At 42.9% G+C, this 21,092-nt stretch overlaps 1 protein-coding gene across 1 annotated transcript in view; it reads left to right on the top strand.

Annotated features, from left to right (window-relative positions):
- LOC134741028 (uncharacterized) overlaps window positions 1-12,033 on the top strand; it is a 33,523-nt gene extending 21,490 nt beyond the window's left edge. The window contains exons 14-21 of the mRNA XM_063673756.1: window positions 288-518; window positions 1,817-2,052; window positions 2,761-2,971; window positions 6,389-6,626; window positions 6,920-7,067; window positions 8,387-8,547; window positions 9,953-10,164; window positions 11,884-12,033. Of these exons, the coding sequence (XP_063529826.1) occupies window positions 288-518; window positions 1,817-2,052; window positions 2,761-2,971; window positions 6,389-6,626; window positions 6,920-7,067; window positions 8,387-8,547; window positions 9,953-10,164; window positions 11,884-11,976 (1,530 nt within the window). The 3' untranslated portion in view covers window positions 11,977-12,033. The remainder of the gene's footprint in view (window positions 1-287; window positions 519-1,816; window positions 2,053-2,760; window positions 2,972-6,388; window positions 6,627-6,919; window positions 7,068-8,386; window positions 8,548-9,952; window positions 10,165-11,883) is intronic.
- Window positions 12,034-21,092: the final 9,059 nt, after the last annotated feature.

A 21,092-nucleotide genomic window follows, 5' to 3' on the forward strand; every position in this document is an offset into this window, starting at 1 on the left:
GCACTAAATACTTTATTATTATACAGTCATATTTCAACTAATTTACTCAAACCCGTTACCATGCAAATACACTCAAACTTCCTTTTAAATCAATGTATCTTACAGTTGTATATCGCTGTTAATTAACCAAACCTATTTTTTTATCATTTGTGAAGATTGTTATCAAGGGAAATTAGTCGTAACGGATGTTACAGAAGTGGTGCCCTCTTCACGAACTTTTAGGATATTAGTCTGGCCTTATAGGCTAATTTCCACTTTTCAAACCTACATTCTAAACTTTCTTCCAGGTGGGCGACACTAATCCCACAGTGAACCTGCGCGTGATCAACCTAGAACGCCTAGTGCAGGACGGCGAATGGGAATGGCAAACCCTAGCCCCACCTGAAGCCGTCACAGAAGACCATATCCTCGGTGGCGTCGTGTGGCCCACGGCGTATGAGATTGCCGCCCATTGGCTGAACAGGAGACAAAACTATACCGTGCTACGGTTCTGCAATGTGCAAACTGGACTTTGCCCCGTAAGTCTTATCTTGTGACTGCAAAAAGTGCAAAGTCGACAGATAGTTGGTTGTATGCGCCTGTCACGACAAATTGTAGCCTACTGCCCAATGATAGTTTAACAGGAGACAGAGCTACTGCTTGAGAATACACTGTGCTGATCAGAGCAGATTTTTGTAATTGTTTTTACATTAGTACCAGGTGGTACCTATAGGTACTGAAAGATGTCGTTTATCGCCAACTAAGAAATTAACGCACGAGCTCACTCTACCTATTTAATGTAAAATCTTCCATAAACAATGAACAATTCACTTAGTTTATCACTCGTAAGTACCTATCTATAATGCCACACTTAGATGCACACAACTTTTTAAAAAAGCTCTCATAAAATAGGTATAATATTCAAAGTAACAATCTATTTTATTAGTCGTTTATGTTATGACTTCGACATTTACGTGGTTGAAACTTCCCAAAACTGAATTATTTCCTGATAGTAAAGATACAAGAAAAATGAAACTAATCATTTGGGATCCCCAACAATAATTAACAACGCCCACAAACAGACAATATATAAAACCTATTCTCTCACTAATTTATGTATACCTACTTATAGGCACTATACTCTTTTTTGAATCGTTTGTCGACCTAAACCTAAATGCATGTAAATTACCTAACATATTTTTTTAACCCTACGAATTGTTTATCTACATATGTAGGTAGGTACAGTTTTAATGACTTTTTTTATCTTAGGACCGCATTATTTTAATTAATTATTGTCCTATAATATTTATTTATTAAGAAGTCGTTATGTGAGAATAACGGGTACCTCACATAAACAAAAATAATCTAAAATAATTAGATACGTAGATTCTGTTATCCTCATATGACCCACACGTTTTGATGCAGTGATGATGACATTTTTAAAATCCGTTACAGTCCACAGTGTCTTATGTTTAACTATAAAGTGGGCGAGACAGCTCTATGCGTAGGTAGGTTAGTACGTAGCGATTTCCTGCTCGCTCAGTGGAGTGGCGTGCGGGTCCGCTTCCAATGTGAAGGTTGCCTAAATATCTAATATATTAAAAAGTAATGTACCTAGATGATTCTTTTACAATCTTCCTAATAAATAAATACCTAAATAAAATACTCAGGAGAAATAAACAAAATGTTACAACTTTTTTTCTTCTGCCAAACCGCATCTACACAACAACTGTATCTTAGATTCATGGAAATTTCCACCTTTCCCGATTTCAGCATTTAGTTATCTCTAAATCCAGAAACCAAATTCGCAAAATATAGTAAAACAACTTTTTTATAGGAAGAGGAGCACCGCCAGCAGCCCAACGGTTGGGTGCCCATCGCCCTGCCGCGCTTCAGCGCCGCCGGAGACTTCTACGTGTCCACCCGTTGGTCTCTCGAGCAGGCAGATGGCAACATCTGGCAGCATCTTTATGTCAGCATGCGTATCAATGGAGAAATCGTTTCAAGCTCCATCACGCCTGGTGCTTTCACTGTGAACAACTATGTTGGAATGGATGAGTCTACGCTTTCTTAGTGAGTACAAGGATTAATATTCTGTTCCTACTGTTTATATTCTTGTCAGAAGTGTAGCTCCTTGCTCGTCCCTCGAGCAGACGGGTGGCAATATCTGGCAGCACCTTTATGTCAGCATCCGTATCAATGAGGAGAATGAATGATTCTACATTTTCTTAGTAAGTTAATAGATAAATTGTACTGTATATATTCGTCAGATTGCTATCTCCGCATTGCGCACACAATCGATCGTGTCAAACTCCATCACGCCTGGTGAAGGTTACTTTCAAGAACTCCGCCTTCGTCGGAATAATTTTTTTTATGTAGTCGTCGAATGCTTGTTTCCCAAAGCTAATGATTATAGAAGAGTCGTGCCTCGATGTTGGCAGCTGATCTAGGTGGTGCTGTATGACGCCGTATATTTTGTGGCAACCGAGTGTACATCCAGCTGCAAAAGTGCACTGAGAGTTGACTGCTTTATGAACGAAGTCCATCCATAACATGTCCATGCAATTTTGCGCCTATGTATACAGTTGTCGATAAGCCATATTTCAAGTTTGTTTGTTACCTACCAGTTCTGTTCACCAACAGTCGAACCAATTTTGGCCGTTACCAACTTTTTACTGTCTAGTTTTAACTTCGACAGTGTTTCAGAACTGGTTCCGGTTGCCCTTTAATTAAATTTGTATACTAGGATAGTTCTCACAACGTAACAATATATCTCCGTAGTTACTTCACGCGCACGGTGACGGACTCGCCGTGGCAGACGCAGGTGCACGCAGTGGGCGCGCAGGCGCGCTGCCTGAGCTGCGCGCTGGTGCTGCCCGACGGCGGCCCGTGCACGTGGGCCTCCGCCACCGCCAGCCGGCAGGGCGCCTACATGACCATCACCTGCTCGTCGCCCGATGAGCCCTCCGCTACCTACATCGTCAACCCGAGAGTGAGTTAAACTGGTGCCCCGTGCACGTGGGCCTCCGCCACCGCCAGCCGGCAGGGCGCCTACATGACCATCACCTGCTCGTCGCCCGATGAGCCCTCCGCTACCTACATCGTCAACCCGAGAGTGAGTTAAACTGGTGCCCCGTGCACGTGGGCGACCGCCACCGCCAGCCGGCAGGGCGCCTACATGACCATCACCTGCTCGTCGCCCGATGAGCCCTCCGCTACCTACATCGTCAACCCGAGAGTGAGTTAAACTGGTGCCCCGTGCACGTGGGCGACCGCCACCGCCAGCCGGCAGGGCGCCTACATGACCATCACCTGCTCGTCGCCCGATGAGCCCTCCGCTACCTACATCGTCAACCCGAGAGTGAGTTAAACTGGTGCCCCGTGCACGTGGGCGACCGCCACCGCCAGCCGGCAGGGCGCCTACATGACCATCACCTGCTCGTCGCCCGATGAGCCCTCCGCTACCTACATCGTCAACCCGAGAGTGAGTTAAACTGGTGCCCCGTGCACGTGGGCGACCGCCACCGCCAGCCGGCAGGGCGCCTACATGACCATCACCTGCTCGTCGCCCGATGAGCCCTCCGCTACCTACATCGTCAACCCGAGAGTGAGTTAAACTGGTGCCCCGTGCACGTGGGCCTCCGCCACCGCCAGCCGGCAGGGCGCCTACATGACCATCACCTGCTCGTCGCCCGATGAGCCCTCCGCTACCTACATCGTCAACCCGAGAGTGAGTTAAACTGGTGCCCCGTGCACGTGGGCGACCGCCACCGCCAGCCGGCAGGGCGCCTACATGACCATCACCTGCTCGTCGCCCGATGAGCCCTCCGCTACCTACATCGTCAACCCGAGAGTGAGTTAAACTGGTGCCCCGTGCACGTGGGCCTCCGCCACCGCCAGCCGGCAGGGCGCCTACATGACCATCACCTGCTCGTCGCCCGATGAGCCCTCCGCTACCTACATCGTCAACCCGAGAGTGAGTTAAACTGGTGCCCCGTGCACGTGGGCGACCGCCACCGCCAGCCGGCAGGGCGCCTACATGACCATCACCTGCTCGTCGCCCGATGAGCCCTCCGCTACCTACATCGTCAACCCGAGAGTGAGTTAAACTGGTGCCCCGTGCACGTGGGCGACCGCCACCGCCAGCCGGCAGGGCGCCTACATGACCATCACCTGCTCGTCGCCCGATGAGCCCTCCGCTACCTACATCGTCAACCCGAGAGTGAGTTAAACTGGTGCCCCGTGCACGTGGGCGACCGCCACCGCCAGCCGGCAGGGCGCCTACATGACCATCACCTGCTCGTCGCCCGATGAGCCCTCCGCTACCTACATCGTCAACCCGAGAGTGAGTTAAACTGGTGCCCCGTGCACGTGGGCCTCCGCCACCGCCAGCCGGCAGGGCGCCTACATGACCATCACCTGCTCGTCGCCCGATGAGCCCTCCGCTACCTACATCGTCAACCCGAGAGTGAGTTAAACTGGTGCCCCGTGCACGTGGGCGACCGCCACCGCCAGCCGGCAGGGCGCCTACATGACCATCACCTGCTCGTCGCCCGATGAGCCCTCCGCTACCTACATCGTCAACCCGAGAGTGAGTTAAACTGGTGCCCCGTGCACGTGGGCGACCGCCACCGCCAGCCGGCAGGGCGCCTACATGACCATCACCTGCTCGTCGCCCGATGAGCCCTCCGCTACCTACATCGTCAACCCGAGAGTGAGTTAAACTGGTGCCCCGTGCACGTGGGCCTCCGCCACCGCCAGCCGGCAGGGCGCCTACATGACCATCACCTGCTCGTCGCCCGATGAGCCCTCCGCTACCTACATCGTCAACCCGAGAGTGAGTTAAACTGGTGCCCCGTGCACGTGGGCGACCGCCACCGCCAGCCGGCAGGGCGCCTACATGACCATCACCTGCTCGTCGCCCGATGAGCCCTCCGCTACCTACATCGTCAACCCGAGAGTGAGTTAAACTGGTGCCCCGTGCACGTGGGCGACCGCCACCGCCAGCCGGCAGCGCGCCTACATGACCATCACCTGCTCGTCGCCCGATGAGCCCTCCGCTACCTACATCGTCAACCCGAGAGTGAGTTAAACTGGTGCCCCGTGCACGTGGGCGACCGCCACCGCCAGCCGGCAGGGCGCCTACATGACCATCACCTGCTCGTCGCCCAATGAGCCCTCCGCTACCTACATCGTCAACCCGAGAGTAAGTTAAACTGGTGCCCCGTGCACGTAGGCGACCGCCACCGCCAGCCGGCAGGGCGCCTACATGACCATCACCTGCTCGTCGCCCAATGAGCCCTCCGCTACCTACATCGTCAACCCGAGAGTGAGTTAAGCTGGTGCCCCGTGCACGTGGGCGACCGCCACCAGGCTGGGCACTTTCATGACCATCACCTGCTCGTCGCTCGAGGAGCCCTTCGCCACCTACATCATCAACCCGATAGTGAGTTAAGCTGGTGCCCCGTGCACGTGGGCGACCGCCACCAGGCTGGGCACCTTCATGACCATCACCTGCTCGTCGCTCGAGGAGCCCTTCGCCACCTACATCATCAACCCGAGAGTGAGTTAAGCTGATGCCCCGTGCACGTGGGCGACCGCCACCAGGCTGGGCGCCTTCATGACCATCACCTGCTCGTCGCTCGAGGAGCCCTTCGCCACCTACATCATCAACCCGAGAGTGAGTTAAGCTGGTGCCCCGTGCACGTGGGCGACCGCCACCAGGCTGGGCGCCTTCATGACCATCACCTGCTCGTCGCTCGAGGAGCCCTTCGCCACCTACATCATCAACCCGAGGATGACTCAAGAGGGTTTACGTATTGTATGTATCTACTGGATCTCCGCCGCTGCCAGTACACGGCGGGCTCATGACCATCACTGCCCGACATCCTATAATCCCTCTGCTACCTATTTCGTCAATTCGTGGATAAACCAAGGTTTCTTCGTTACCACCGGCAAGCGAAACACGTGCTTATTCATATTTTTTTCGGTGCAGAGCTCAGCTGCCTGCCTACTTTGTCTACCCAAGTATAAATATAAGCACTGTTTAGAGTAGGCTTTCTCTTTATAAGTGTTCCTATTAATTCTACCAGGCGACTTCGAATCTCTTTCTCAAGCATTTTATCAAATTCTTCTTGAGGGGCAAGTAACCAATTCCACGTCATATAATGTGTCTTGTTGAGATGAGAATCCTTGGCTACAGAAACTAGCTAACTAGCTACTTTATGTCTTTGGCGAACTCCTGCAGGTTCGATCATCTTTGTTTCAAAACAAATTATGAATGTACAGGCGAATTCATGAATATGTATACATTTCTTCACTTTAATCCATTATTGCAATGGATGAGGTGAACAAATGTACATATTTATGAACTTGACTGTACTAATGACTGATCAATGTTTTGTCACAGACAGGTGATGTGCTAGAGACTTGGGAGAACAACCAGCAGGTCCGTTACAACCTCATCGGCAAGGACCGACCGCAGAGCATCATCACGACCGTGCCACTGCAGAACGGGTTCCCGGCACCCGTGAGGCTGTTCCTTCCTCCCGGACTTGATGTCAATGACACTAACACCAAGTACCCTTGCGTGTTCTACGTGTACTCCGGCCCTAATACTAACACCGTCTTCGATACCTTCACTGTCGGTAAGTCGGTTCATTGTAATAACAATCTTATCAAGAACATATGGTATCTGTGAGGTTTTGTTATCCGAGAGATGTTTGATCCGGACACCAAATACTGAGTCATTACTGAGTAAAACAATGAAAAAAAAAATGAAGTAGAGTGAAGTAGTCATGAGAGCAAATTGATAACAGAGATATCAGAGATACTGATTGGCGTTTAATTTCAGACTAGTAGGTACGTAACATTACACATTACACATTTTTTTTTGTGTTTTTGAAGTATATACGTTTGATTTTGGGTTGGTTGCATACAGGCTACCACACGTACCTCTCGACGAACCGCAACACAATCTACATGATGGCGGACGGTCGCGGATCCGGCCTGAAGGGACAGGACATCCTGTACTCGCTCAACAACGCGCTCGGCACCGTTGAGATCGAAGATCATTTCGTCATCCTCAGGTAAACTTGGTTCCACACTACTCGTACTATCGGGGACATTCGCGGTGAACCAGTTCAGAAGATTTTTACCTCGATCCTTACGAGCGAGTTAATTTCCGCCTCCCATAGAGATAACCAATTACGATGCATTTAGGATTCTTTATCTTAATAATGAAAAGGGTAAAAGCAGGTAATGAGACAAAGAATAGGTAGTAAGGACAGTTTATTAGTTGTTGTTGTTTAAGCTAAGCTTCGCCTCCCCATAAAGATAACCAATTAGGTGCATTTTGGATTCCTAATCTTACTTTACAAATGCCGCCCGACACAAAGTCAATGGACAGCAATAAACTTTACCTGAGCTAACCTTTTTTTTCAACACCCACATTTTTTAATGCCATGCTATTGGTCATAACTTTTATGTTATCGCCTGACCGCCTGCAAGACGTTTAAACGATTTTTGCCCTTAAGGTGGTTCACCGCGAACGTCCTCGATTGAGATCGAAGATCATTTCGGCATCATCAGGTAAACTTGGTTTCCCTAAAAAATCACATAATTGAAATCAAAACACCGCTGCAGACTTTGGCTGCAGACGATAAAAAATAATGTATTCAATAAAATTGGATATAAGTAATGATGTGAATAAAACTAACCTCGTATTCCTAATCTGTAAGCAAGATCAGAGTTTAGTTACGGTATTTAAAACAATAACCTTTACTCGTACTCGACCTTGAACAAGCACGGAATTGTAAGCAGCCTTTGTCTCAATATAACTGTTCGTCGGTGTAACGATAACAACGTGCATATAAATCAAGAGTGGTAGGTATTACCGAAGGTATTCTATGTAATGGGTTTATAATAGCTGACCCACAATTTCTGTCGTATTAGATAAGCTAATGTCTAAATCGCTCTAAGTGATTTCTTATGTCCATCACCTTTTTAAAGAACGTCTGCTCATATGGTCAAAGCTGTAAAATAAATATTGGTCGATGGTTGCATTTTTATCGTCTACAGTCGGTCATGGTTGACGATAAAAGCGCGACCATTTTAGGCGCGATGGGCAACATATCTAAACCATTAAAGCGTTACATTGCTTCTACTTTCTCACTACACACTCAATAATCTATGATGTATTCATATAGTTGATATGATATAGTCCTAACTTGATCAGAATTTGTCCTTAAATACTGTCCATCTTACCTGATTAGAAAATGAAACTAATATGTAGCAACTAGCAACAATTACTTTTACTCATAATGCAAACAGGATTCGAAATCCAACGTAGGCAGTTTCACTACAGTCTAGGCTAAAGGCTTCATCTAAGGCTAATCTAACATTTCAGAGAGGTGCTAGCTCGGTACCAGTTCATCGACCCCGAACGCGTGGGCATCTGGGGCCACAGCTACGGCGGCTACGCCACGTTGCTCACTCTGATCCACGATGACAATCACGAGTTCGCGTGCGGCATCTCCACCGCCCCTGTCACCTCCTGGCTCTATTACAGTAAGTTAATACTACACGTTCACCTGGGGCCACAGCTACGGCGGCTACGCCGCGTTGCTCACTCTGATCCACGATGACAATCACGAGTTCGCGTGCGGCATCTCCACCGCCCCTGTCACCTCCTGGCTCTATTACAGTAAGTTAATACTACACGTTCACCTGGGGCCACAGCTACGGCGGCTACGCCGCGTTGCTCACTCTGATCCACGATGACAATCACGAGTTCGCGTGCGGCATCTCCACCGCCCCTGTCACCTCCTGGCTCTATTACAGTAAGTTAATACTACACGTTCACCTGGGGCCACAGCTACGGCGGCTACGCCGCGTTGCTCACTCTGATCCACGATGACAATCACGAGTTCGCGTGCGGCATCTCCACCGCCCCTGTCACCTCCTGGCTCTATTACAGTAAGTTAATACTACACGTTCACCTGGGGCCACAGCTACGGCGGCTACGCCGCGTTGCTCACTCTGATCCACGATGACAATCACGAGTTCGCGTGCGGCATCTCCACCGCCCCTGTCACCTCCTGGCTCTATTACAGTAAGTTAATACTACACGTTCACCTGGGGCCACAGCTACGGCGGCTACGCCGCGTTGCTCACTCTGATCCACGATGACAATCACGAGTTCGCGTGCGGCATCTCCACCGCCCCTGTCACCTCCTGGCTCTATTACAGTAAGTTAATATTACACGTTCACCTGGGGCCACAGCTACGGCGGCTACGCCGCGTTGCTCACTCTGATCCACGATGACAATCACGAGTTCGCGTGCGGCATCTCCACCGCCCCTGTCACCTCCTGGCTCTATTACAGTAAGTTAATACTACACGTTCACCTGGGGCCACAGCTACGGCGGCTACGCCGCGTTGCTCACTCTGATCCACGATGACAATCACGAGTTCGCGTGCGGCATCTCCACCGCCCCTGTCACCTCCTGGCCCTATTACAGTACGTTAATACTAGCTAAAGTACCTATACTGTACGTTCATCTGAGGCCACAGCTACGGCGGCCACGCCACTGCTCACACTAATGTACGACAAGACAACCATGATTTCTTGTGCGGCATCTCTACTGCTCCTGTTAGAATCTTTTACAGTGCGGTAACACAAAACCATCTTGCCTACCGGAGTTCTGTGACACTAATATTAACGCCTAATAGTGAAGTTGATAAATTTCTTAAAGACAACCCCTGCAAAAAATGTGTTTCGTCTATAATGCGAGAATTTGATGATGGTGGCACTTTTACTGTCGATTTCTACTCCGATGCCTACTCATATCGCAGTATTACACCCATAATAAGTATTTTTTATACACACTATGTATACTTTAGAACTACTTTTAACATGTCGATCCGGACAAGTAAGTATGACCGGGAGTTGTAAAATTGTAAATTATTCCAGATACCATGTACACTGAGCGCTACATGGGCGTGCCGACCCCAGAAGACAACCTGGCGGGCTACCAGGCGGGCGACGTGACGCTCATGGCCGAGCAGCTGCGCGGCAAGAGCCTGCTGCTGATGCACGGCAACGCCGACGACAACGTGCACTTCCAGAACGCCGCCAAGCTCATGCGCGCGCTGCAGCAACTCGACGTCCACTTCGACCAGATGGTGAGTAAGACTAGAGTCGGAGTGGACGTATGGCGCCCCTATGTGATACAAGTATGTAGGTATGCAGTGTAACTGCCAACAGTGCCAACCGTACTTACCGTAAAATCCGACTGCTCCATTCGTATGTATCCTACACACCAATAGGCAATAGTCAACGCATTCCTTTAAATCTCATTTTTTGTAGATATTATGTACCTAATTTATATGACCAGTCGTGCTTTCATATTAATTTAGAATGAAAGTGATAATTCGTGGTAAGCATGAGTTCTTGTATGTCCATGCCATATAAGTTATATGATATAACATGCTGCAAACAATTTGAGAAAAATAAATGCTTTCTAATGCCAGTTGTACACACTCGCCGAGAATCTCGGCAAAAAACCAACCCAGTCGGAGAAGGGTAAGACGAGAATGGAGCAGTAGGTATGTACACACTCGTTCTCGGCCTGTCTCGGGGTAAGACGGTGAAATAAGACGTACGCACAAATCCAATACAAGTTGAGCCACCAAACCAAACGCTTATCGAAACCGACGCCATTGCTAAACATCCGTCACTTTATCAATAAATGCGACCGCCATAGATCCACCGAAGGTCATAGGTAACGAAATGTATCAATAAATGCTTGGATTTAAAAGAAATGCAAAAAAGCCATGTGGAACGAAGATGTTTACGAAAATATTAGCACATTGCCTGTTCCGGTTTTGCCCAATGCACTGTATCAACATTATCGACCGACACAGTCGCGCCTTCAATTGTAGCGTCATCGTCACCCGTGAAATAAATCAGCCATTATTAAGCTACTACTTAATTTTAACATTTAAAATGTATTTATTATTAATTATTACACATGTTTTGATTACCTAAAAACATATCTAGACTTTAACGGGTTTTGTGTTTCGTGTAGTAACAAATAAATTGGTTGCAAATAAAAAACGGATACATTGATAGCATATGAATGATAATTATTTTGATTTTAACGCCTCATTTTACCCATCAGCCGCGTAAAAAATTTGATTCGACTTCACCTTGGTTCCACACAAACACTATTGGAGTCTACAATTAATTTACTGCATTTAAATTATACACTATCTAATTTCTCGATTTAGAATATCTATTAATTACTGGAATCTTCTTATTTATTTATTTATCTATTTTTCGGAGAACCAACAGCTATCAATTATACAATAGTTATATAAGTAAATAACAAAAAGCCAATTATAGGTTCCCACCAATAGCAACAAGTTAACACATAATTGGTGGTTAGCACTAAAATTTTACAAGGTATTCAACTAACACTAATTTCAAAATGCGAATACCTACTTATTAAATACCCACAATTCAATACTCATAATATACTGAGCTAAGAAAAACAAAACTTATTAATAAAATACATCGATCGATACAATAATATTATTATGAGTATGCTATCGCATACGACTCACTCACTTAAGTAATTTGTATGACAGAATCCATCTTATAGTTGTGATGTTACTATTAAAAACGTCAATATCACACTCTTTCGTTAGTTCATTTAGACTTTTACCAGCTCGCAATAGAAAGATATTCTTTCTTTATTATGGTACTTACCCCAACATCCTTTTCTCCATTGTATCGATGTTCGTTACACCTATACTTATTAGCACAAAAATATTGACACAGATGTACGTTATTGAGTGATATTTTTATTATTGATTGTTTACGTGATATATTTGTTTCAGTCATATCCCGACGAGGCCCACAGCTTGGCGGGGGTCAGTCTTCATCGCTACAACGCCATGAACGCTTATTGGGAGAAGTGCCTGAGGTTGTAATCAAGTCCTAATATTAAGGCCTAGAAACCTATTTGCATTACAAATGAAACCAAAACTTACTTGGACTCAACTACATCGCGGTAGCTCTTGCAATCATCTATTAAAAGAGGCTACCCGACTACCAATGGAACGGTACAACGTACAACTTGGTTTTATTTGCTTCATTCCGTGGCCGAACTCGTCTTCTAGGCCTTAAATACAATTTTAAATTCAAGCAAAGTCAAATACTTATATACAAACTAGTCTGTCACACTTGCCGATTCGTTCTATCATTAACTGATTTAACGCACGAGTGATATTAGTTCCGCTGCCAAATGTACATCGTAAATCGTAACTGGGGTCTTCCTATAGTTGGATGAGCGTGTAGGCAGAGCGACTAATCAATACATATTATACCAGACGTGTAAGCCAATTCGGCACTGATACTGTATACATGCCTATCGGGTGACACATACTTAAACAGTGTTTTGAATTCAGTAAATTTAAATAAAATGTTAATTTAATATTTATAATTTAAATATAAGTAAATTAAAGTTTTCTACAAAATACAGTTTTATTTACATCTCCAACCATTTCATTTTCCTTGACTTAATCTAAAAATGCACCTGTCGTACAAAAACTTATGTTAACAATAACTGTAAACCTGTGCGAACCTCTCGCGCACTCCAAGCGCTGCATGCCGTATTTCGTGAGCAAAAAGCGCGCTAGTGGTAGTGGTGCATTCGCCAGATCTGGACGCAAAACCTTAACAAAATTACTGTTAACAAAAATTTTATTCAGACAAACTATCGCTACTTTTTCAGCTAGGGATATCACATACTTTAGGTTAAAAGTAAATCAAAATTAAATTTAAGTACCCAGATAGGTACTTAGATAAGTGAATTGCAGCTGTAAAGAAAAAGACGCACGCACGTGATTTTGGAATTATTGCATCTGACGTCTAAACGACTTGCGTACAGTGTATGTAAATACGAAGTCTGCATGTACCTGGTCTATACCTATACGGCAAGTGAATGACCCGAGACAGGAAAGATAAAAAAAGCAGGATGCGATTATACAAATGTCAGTTCAAGTTTCATTGGACCAAAGAGAATAAATAGTATAGAGGGTTATAGTAAATTTTGTAGTTACAGTAAATATACTGACATCTATGATTAAAGCTAAAATTTAAAACGTATAAAAATATCAAATAAGCCCGACCAGAAATATATGATCATTGTCAAGAGGGCGCTGTTATTTTCATGTAGGTATGTGGTGACAGTTAAGTTTAGTATGAACGAATGAAATTCCGCAATATGGCGCGTGATCATATATTACTGGATGATTACTGGTCAGGCTTTTATATGTATGTATATTTGACGACCGGTCTGGCCTAGTGGGTAGCTGGGTAGTGACCCTGCCTGTGAAGTCGATGGTCCTGGGTTCGAATCCCGGTAAGGGCATTTATTTGTGTGATAAGCACAGATATATGTTCCTGAGACATGGGTATTTTCTATGTATTTAAGTATTTATCTATATATGTATATATCGTTGTCTGAGTACCCATAACACAAGCCTCCTTGGCCTTACCGTGGGACAGTCAATCTGTGTAAAAATGCCCTATAATATTTACTTATTTATTTAATATATGTATATGTGGATATTAGATTTTTTTTAAATAATATTCAAAGAACGCCATATGAATTTGACCCATGTTCTTTCACTGATATGAAATCAAACGGTGTCGCCAACGCCGTCTACCCGAGTATAGGCCAAAGGTGTGGCGCCATCTATTAGAGTATAACTTTTTCTTGATATTCCGAGGCACGTTTTTTTCTTAAACTTTATTTATCTTATACGCAGTTACATATGTCTTTGATTGGACTCTAGCGATAGTGAAAGGTGGATCGCCGCTGTGTTCCCGATTGGCGATTATACAAGAACGCATAACCGTGCTAATAACTGGCCCATTAGGGAGTGCTGCGGGTTATTTGCAATTAGATTTACTGCCAATACTCACATGTATATGTAGGTAGGTAATCCGAGTCTGTTGTAGAATATATTTCATTCCCATTATAGCTTTAATTTTTTTAGGCCTCAGAATTGGAAAATTTTCTAGTATATTGTTCTTGAAGTCATTTAAAGCTTTATCAACTTTATCATTTTTCCATACAAAATATAGTACCATATGGCACCGCTAGGCTATATATAATGGGTTAAGTAGGTAGGTATATGAATGGTTGTTAGAGAGGTGAGAGGCGGTAAGCTTTTTGTTTAATTATGATAAAAGTAAACCAACGGAAGCCACGTCACAAGTGTCACTCTGCCGAGTCGAATAGGCCCCGCTGTGAGGTAATAGTACATTTCGATGCTAGTGCGGAAAGTATGTCATTACTTCACGAGTACCGAGATATCTTAGATATCAAGACTCGGGACGAGTGAAGAATGACATTTCCGTACGTGTATCGAACGACGTTTTTTAATACAGTTGCCAAAAAATAAGAAAACCAACAAGTAAGGCATGGAGACTATATAAAGGAGCCAAATCTCTATGTATGAAAAGTGTCCATCAAAAAACAGTAATTAGGCGGCGCCACCATACACCGAAATACTACCAAAAACAACCTACGTAATTTAGTCGGGTTATTTGTTGCCTTATATGGTTCATGTTATACTCATGTCCCAGAGCCTAACTAGCGCCACCGGAGAGATTAGGAACTATTGCTTAAAGCTGAAAGCGGCCACTTTTGCAACAATTCTTCCATAAGAGATTGGCATCCTTTCTATACCATCCATAAAGTAAGGAATTCAAAACTTTTATATTATTAATTCTGACATCATTGACATTGACATTATGAAGAGGTGTTTTTTTAGCTGGGTGTTATTATTATTGAACCCACTTCAGTGAAAGTTTTTTTTTAATGCATGTTCTATAAGACAGAAACAATTGTAATTATAAAACATTGTACTAATATTACCCAAATATCGTTAATTACGATTATTTGTGTATCGAACATTTATAACTTGTACAAAACAATATCGAATGTTGCCTTTGGAAACTTAAAGCAGAAAAAAAAACGCCTCTTTGACAGGCGTTCCGTTCCATTCAGACAACTTATTAAGAACGGTTTTTCAATATTCAATGTATAAAAAAATAGACGTGTTATAATGATGAAAAGGTAAGTAATAAAATATGAAATATGTATATTTTTCGTATTCTTACATTAACAATAGGTTTTTATGTTGATTACGACATTTAAAGGAAACTAATATTAACACTCATCAATAAGTAGTCATAAATTGAAACAAGAATAAATTAAAAAAAATTGGAAAAGTAAAAAGCACTAGTTCGCGAAAACCAACTTTCCGCACGCTAAACAGCTACGTAAAGTAGCACTTTTGGAGCAACTGTATTAAAAATTACTTTAATTAAATTTTGACAGACTTAAGTTACGGTAGGTACGTAAACTTAGCGTTTTGAATTGGGGAGTAAGTGTTAATTAGGTACCTACTTGTAGTGATTATATGCCATAATAATATTACGCCGGGAACTAAAGTGTCGTTGAGAGTATTTGCGCCTACAGCGATAAGAACCCTTATAAGAATTATGGCGTCACGCTGTCTGTCTGTCTGATGTGTCCATCGTGGTTTCTGGTAAGGTTTTATATTGGCTATCTTACGCTGCGCCCATGACCTTGCCGTAAGAGTGTAATTAGGGTTCCTTACCCAAAGGGTAAAAACGGGACCTTATTACTAAGACTCCGCTGTCCGTCTGTCTGTCTGTCTGTCTGTCACCAGGCTGTATCTAAGTAAGCTCTGAACAAGCTTGGAAGGCAAAACAAAGTGCAACTGGTGTAGATCCCAGGGCACGAGGGATTCATGGGCAATGAAAATGCAGATGAACTTGCCAGAGCCGGATCTGCAAACAACCTTATAGGTCCGGAACCATTCGTGGGGCTCTCACAGGGAACCATCACAACGGCTATCAAAGACCTTACTAAGACCAAACACCAGGAATAATGGGACAGTCTGACGGGTCTAAAGCACTCAAAGCTCTTTATACAAGGGGTAGACTCTGGTTGGAGCAAAAAGTTTTGGAAACTTAGCAAACGGCAACTCCAAATAATAACGGGGGTGTTTACTGGCCATTACGGGGTCAAGGGAATCCTGGCCAAGATGGGGCACACTGACAACACCGATTGTCGTATGTGTGGCGAAGAGGAAGAGACAATAGAACACCTTATGTGTGAATATCACGCCCTCGCCAGACAAAGAATGAAGGACTTTGGAACAGGCTACCTGGTACCAAAGGAATTCAAAAAGCTACCCATAAGGTCCATCATCCGGCATATGGAGATGGTGGGGAAGGCTCTTGAGTAGCGGACGGATCTTTCCTAGGGGGTAACTGCACAAAAGATCCCTATGGGTCGAAGTGTATCCGTAAGGGCCCCCGAAACTATAAGATAAGGCTGTATCTCATGAACCGTGATAGCTAGACAGTTTAATTTACACAGATGATGTATTTCTGTTGCCGCTATAACAACAAATACTAAAAACAGAATAAAATAAATTATTAAGTGGGGCTCCCATACAACAAACGTGTTTTTTTTTTGCCTTTTTTGCGTAATGGTATGGAAATCTGTAAATAAGAGTCCATCTAAACTAACTCTCAGCATCAAAGTGTGTCAGAGCCGCCATAAACTTCATATTTTATATGAATTTTCATGTGTTCACGGTTGCTCTTCATAATATCGCTAATATCGCTTGCCTAGTGGTTGCAGACTTAGCTCAGACCTGACGTTTCTTAGTTCTTAGGTAATAGTTTCTACATAAATACCTACTAGTGTTGTGTAGTGTTACACAAGACCAAATTAATGATAAAGTACCACAATGATTTAGTTTTATAAAAATATATTTTCCTCCCGACTACCCTATTATTATATTTTTATAGAGAATTTTTTTAGACAGTTTGATGTATGTTACCCATAGCTATGTCCCTTCGTGATTATGATTATTACAGGAGTTAGGAGTGAAAATCAATTTTATACCAATTTTTTGAGGCTCCTAACTTGTAATAATTCAAAAACTGAAATAATAACAAAGGCGCATAGGTGTGGTGTGGTAATATATACATTAAATTGTATGTTTTTTTCTGTAATGTGTATATCCATCAGAAACGAAAATGGGGACCACGTTTGTATGAAGTGGACGCGGTCATGCACTTTCCTCTTAATAATGTATAGGTGGGTACATAAATTCTATTAACATTAAGTACCTATATACTTAGGTCACTTACCTAATTTTGCCTGCACCGATGCGGGTAAAAAAACAAAATAAACTCACTCCGCGGTCGTTACTCTCTCATTCGCCTAAATCTTCGCACTAGTAGTTATCCGGGGCATTTAGTTATATGGACAAGGTGGCCGGTATTGAAAGGTTTTGTAAATGGTTGTGCAACCCGGGCTCACATAACTTCATCTCTGCAATCGGGCTATTATGTCACGCAGGTAAATCAGTTGGTAATACTTATGGCTGACATACTGCGCGGCTCGAATCATAGCATGGCATAATAAAGGATATTGGGTTTGTTATTTTATTTACTTATTATGAATCTAAGTCGGTCGGTACAGCCAACAACAACAGCAACACCTAAGTACCTACTCTTTACAATTCCGATTATTTTAAATAGGTACTTCACCCGCTTACGTACTTTTAATTAGGTACTATAGTTAGGTTTGGTTGATTGGGTATATTGTACTCGTAGGTATCCTGTTACTGGTGTCAAGATTGAGTTAGCCAACGAGTGACTGATAAGAACAATTATACAGTTTTTCTCCGAGGGCCTAAACTAAATCTATAAACAGTAAAGGTTTGTTGGTCAGACATCGTAAATTTCAGAGCAGCCATGTGCAGCGTAAATGAGTTAACGGAATTAGTACGATGAACTAATGAACTTCAACCGAGTTGATATAAAAAAGGTTAAGGGTGGTGGTGGTTAAAGGTCTTAAGGTAAATATTAACGTTACTAACCCTAATTAATTATGGCGACTGCGATAGTTCATACCAATTCCGTTAACTCCTTATGGTGCACCGAAAATCTGAGTATGCGCTGAATGGTTCCACTTGAGCATGAACCATGGATACTTAGTCGATACTGCGGCAGGATGATTGATAGGTATTTTGCCGCATTTGTATACTTTTTCGTTTTACTAAAAATGTGTACTAGGTGTACTAGGTATACGCATTTTTGGTGACGACAGGTGAGAGGGAAGACACACGAATATGTGAGATAATTTTATTTTATGCACAGGTGCAAGATCGAAATCAAGGTTAAGGCTTATCGCACGTGACGAGTCGCTCTTGACCAGTGGCACAGAATAAGTAATAGTTGTCAGTGGATCGACAGTCGGCCGTTTAAGACGAAAGTGGAGGACTCGCCCGAAATCGCCTTTTCATACGAACGTAGTCCTCATTTTTCTCTCTGGATATTAACATTATTGAAAATATTTTGACACAATTTGTCAACCACATCAGCTATGCCCCTACGCTTTGATTTTGTTTGATATTTTAGAGTAAGTATTTTCCTTGTGTTGGTGTGGTGAAAAATTTAATTTTTCACTCGGTGGCAAAATTTGTTTAACCCTCGTGTGAAACCCTCGCAACGCTCAAGATTCCATTTTTCGCACCACTCGCTACGCTCGTGGTTCAATTTGCAGATCTTTCACTTGCTCGGGTATCAATATTAGCACGAGAGGTTAAACAACAACTTTGCCCCCTTGTAAAACAAATAACTATTATTAGCAAACGAGTAGGTAGACAATTACTTTAGCAAAATGAGCAAAATGTTAAGATTAAGATAATACTTACGCAAACAACTAATAACAACAAAGCACAAAACAAATATCGGCAAAAACTGTATTGCAAACCGAATAGTAAAGTCTTAGAACAAATTACCCTCTGAAGTTGTGAACTCTACAAGTGTGAATCAATTTAAAAATAGACTAGACAAACTATCTAAACTGTGAAATCATGCTAAGTGAACTATGATTTAGACGTACCAGCATCAGCTACCTGTCTAAAATGAAATAATAATAATAAACTAGTAAATGGTTCCATAAACTTCGTTTGTAGAGATTTATAGGCTCTTATTGATTGCAATTAATAACATTATTAATTTATTACCTAAGATCCTAACTTACCCCTTACCTTATTTATAGTATTCAGCGTGAAAACAATGATGAATAAATCGTTCACTCAATTAATTAACCAATACAATTTTAATCTAATTACACACTTTTATTGTATATTATACATTTATTTACATACAAGATATATACAGTGGTACTACGTAAACGAAATTAATAACTAGCTTAAATCTAAAATAGGCCCTTGAGGCATTGTACCAAGGATGCTGGCGGCATTTCCCCGCTGTATCGCAATGCTGATACGTTGTGCGAGAAAGCCGCCAGCTCTTCGGTCACCAGTTACGTCAACCAGACGCTTCGCGATTTCTGCAAACACTTTTATTTAGCTTCACTGCGTATATACCTACCTACCTTTGTATATATATAGTGCTTCAAATCTTGTAACTAAAATTTAAACCACATCCCGGTATCTGATTCAGTTGAAATTTGGAGTACTGTCGTAATTCCGGTAATGCTAACATGGAGGTGTTCTGATGATGCAGCCGGTAGGTATTAGCCAAAGGAACTCCTCGATGGAAAGACACAAACACATCAAGTTTAGGCTCATTATAAAGGTCTCAAAAAGTACTCGATAGACATGCAAACGAGAAGAAGTACAGTCAGCAATAAGTGTGTGTCACAAAAAAGTTTTTTTGACAGTTATGCTTCAGTTTGCGGATTCGGAAATATAGACTGATAAGTTTTTTTACTGCGGCACATTGTTGATAATTTTGACAAACGTTTGCGTTTGCGTATCAAAGATAAAGGATAATATTTTGAAGATGTAGGTGTATAACGTTTTGTTGTAGTTAAATGATTTTAGTTTAAGTTTTTAATGACATTTTGTAAAATACGTGTAAGTAATAAAAATATTCCTAAAAATTGTTTGTCAACGTATTTTTACGTCATCATGTTTTATAGGACAGTAATTAATGTAGGTACTGCTATAATATTTTTCAAAATCGATGGGTAGGGTGACAGGTGTCATCTTCATATAATTTATAACCTAAAAACGCCAAATCTTGCAAAATCGTATTGAAATGAGAATGACACCTGTCAGCGTACACAACTAGTTTGAAAAATACTATAGATCAAAATATTTTTCATTGTGTTCGAAGCTAGTTCGAACACAATGAAAAATGTATTAAAGACTACTAGTACCATATATTTTCTGTGCCTCGCAGTCCGTTCAATATAAATTAATTGTTTATATGTAAATATGAGTTGTTATTGTGTAAGCATCAACATCAATGAATCAGCTGATCGGTGGGTGGGTACTTTACTAATCAACAACGTTAAGGATAGCGTCGTGGGAACCTTCATTGAATCTTATCTGAGGGCACTTATAATTAGACAGTTATAATGTAGGTACATGACACTTTGTTAATAACTACCTATATAATAACTACTTAATTGTTGATTGAATTAAATACCTATAGGATAGGTTCTGGTGACAAACGAGACCATATCTCCCAGAGTAAACATCGCTCTCAACTCGGAAAGACTACAACAAGTAAACACATTCACTTACCTACTTACTTAGGAAGCATTATCGAGGAAAAAGGCAGAAGCGAGAGAGAAATAAGGACTATGACACGGCAAAGAAAGCTTTTACTTCAAATAGACATATTTACAACAGCAAAATCCATATAAACATAAGGAAAAACTTAATTAAAACCTATATTTGGGCACCGCCCTCTACGGATGTGAAAGTTGAAACATCACAACACAACACTGCCGTCATTGTGGCCGTCATCTAGAAGCATTCGAAGTCTTGGCGAAGGATGCTCAAAATCAGCTGGACAGAAAAGCGCACCAACCATGAAGTTCTAGATAAGGCAATAAGAGAAAAGAAAAATAAATGCACGTCATTGAAAAACGTAGAGCTAAATGTAGGTATAGGTCACATACTTCGACACGAAGGGTTAAATATTAAATAAAATCATACTGGAG

Source organism: Cydia strobilella, chromosome 4, assembly GCF_947568885.1.
Source record: "Cydia strobilella chromosome 4, ilCydStro3.1, whole genome shotgun sequence".
NCBI classification, from domain to species: domain Eukaryota; kingdom Metazoa; phylum Arthropoda; class Insecta; order Lepidoptera; family Tortricidae; genus Cydia; species Cydia strobilella.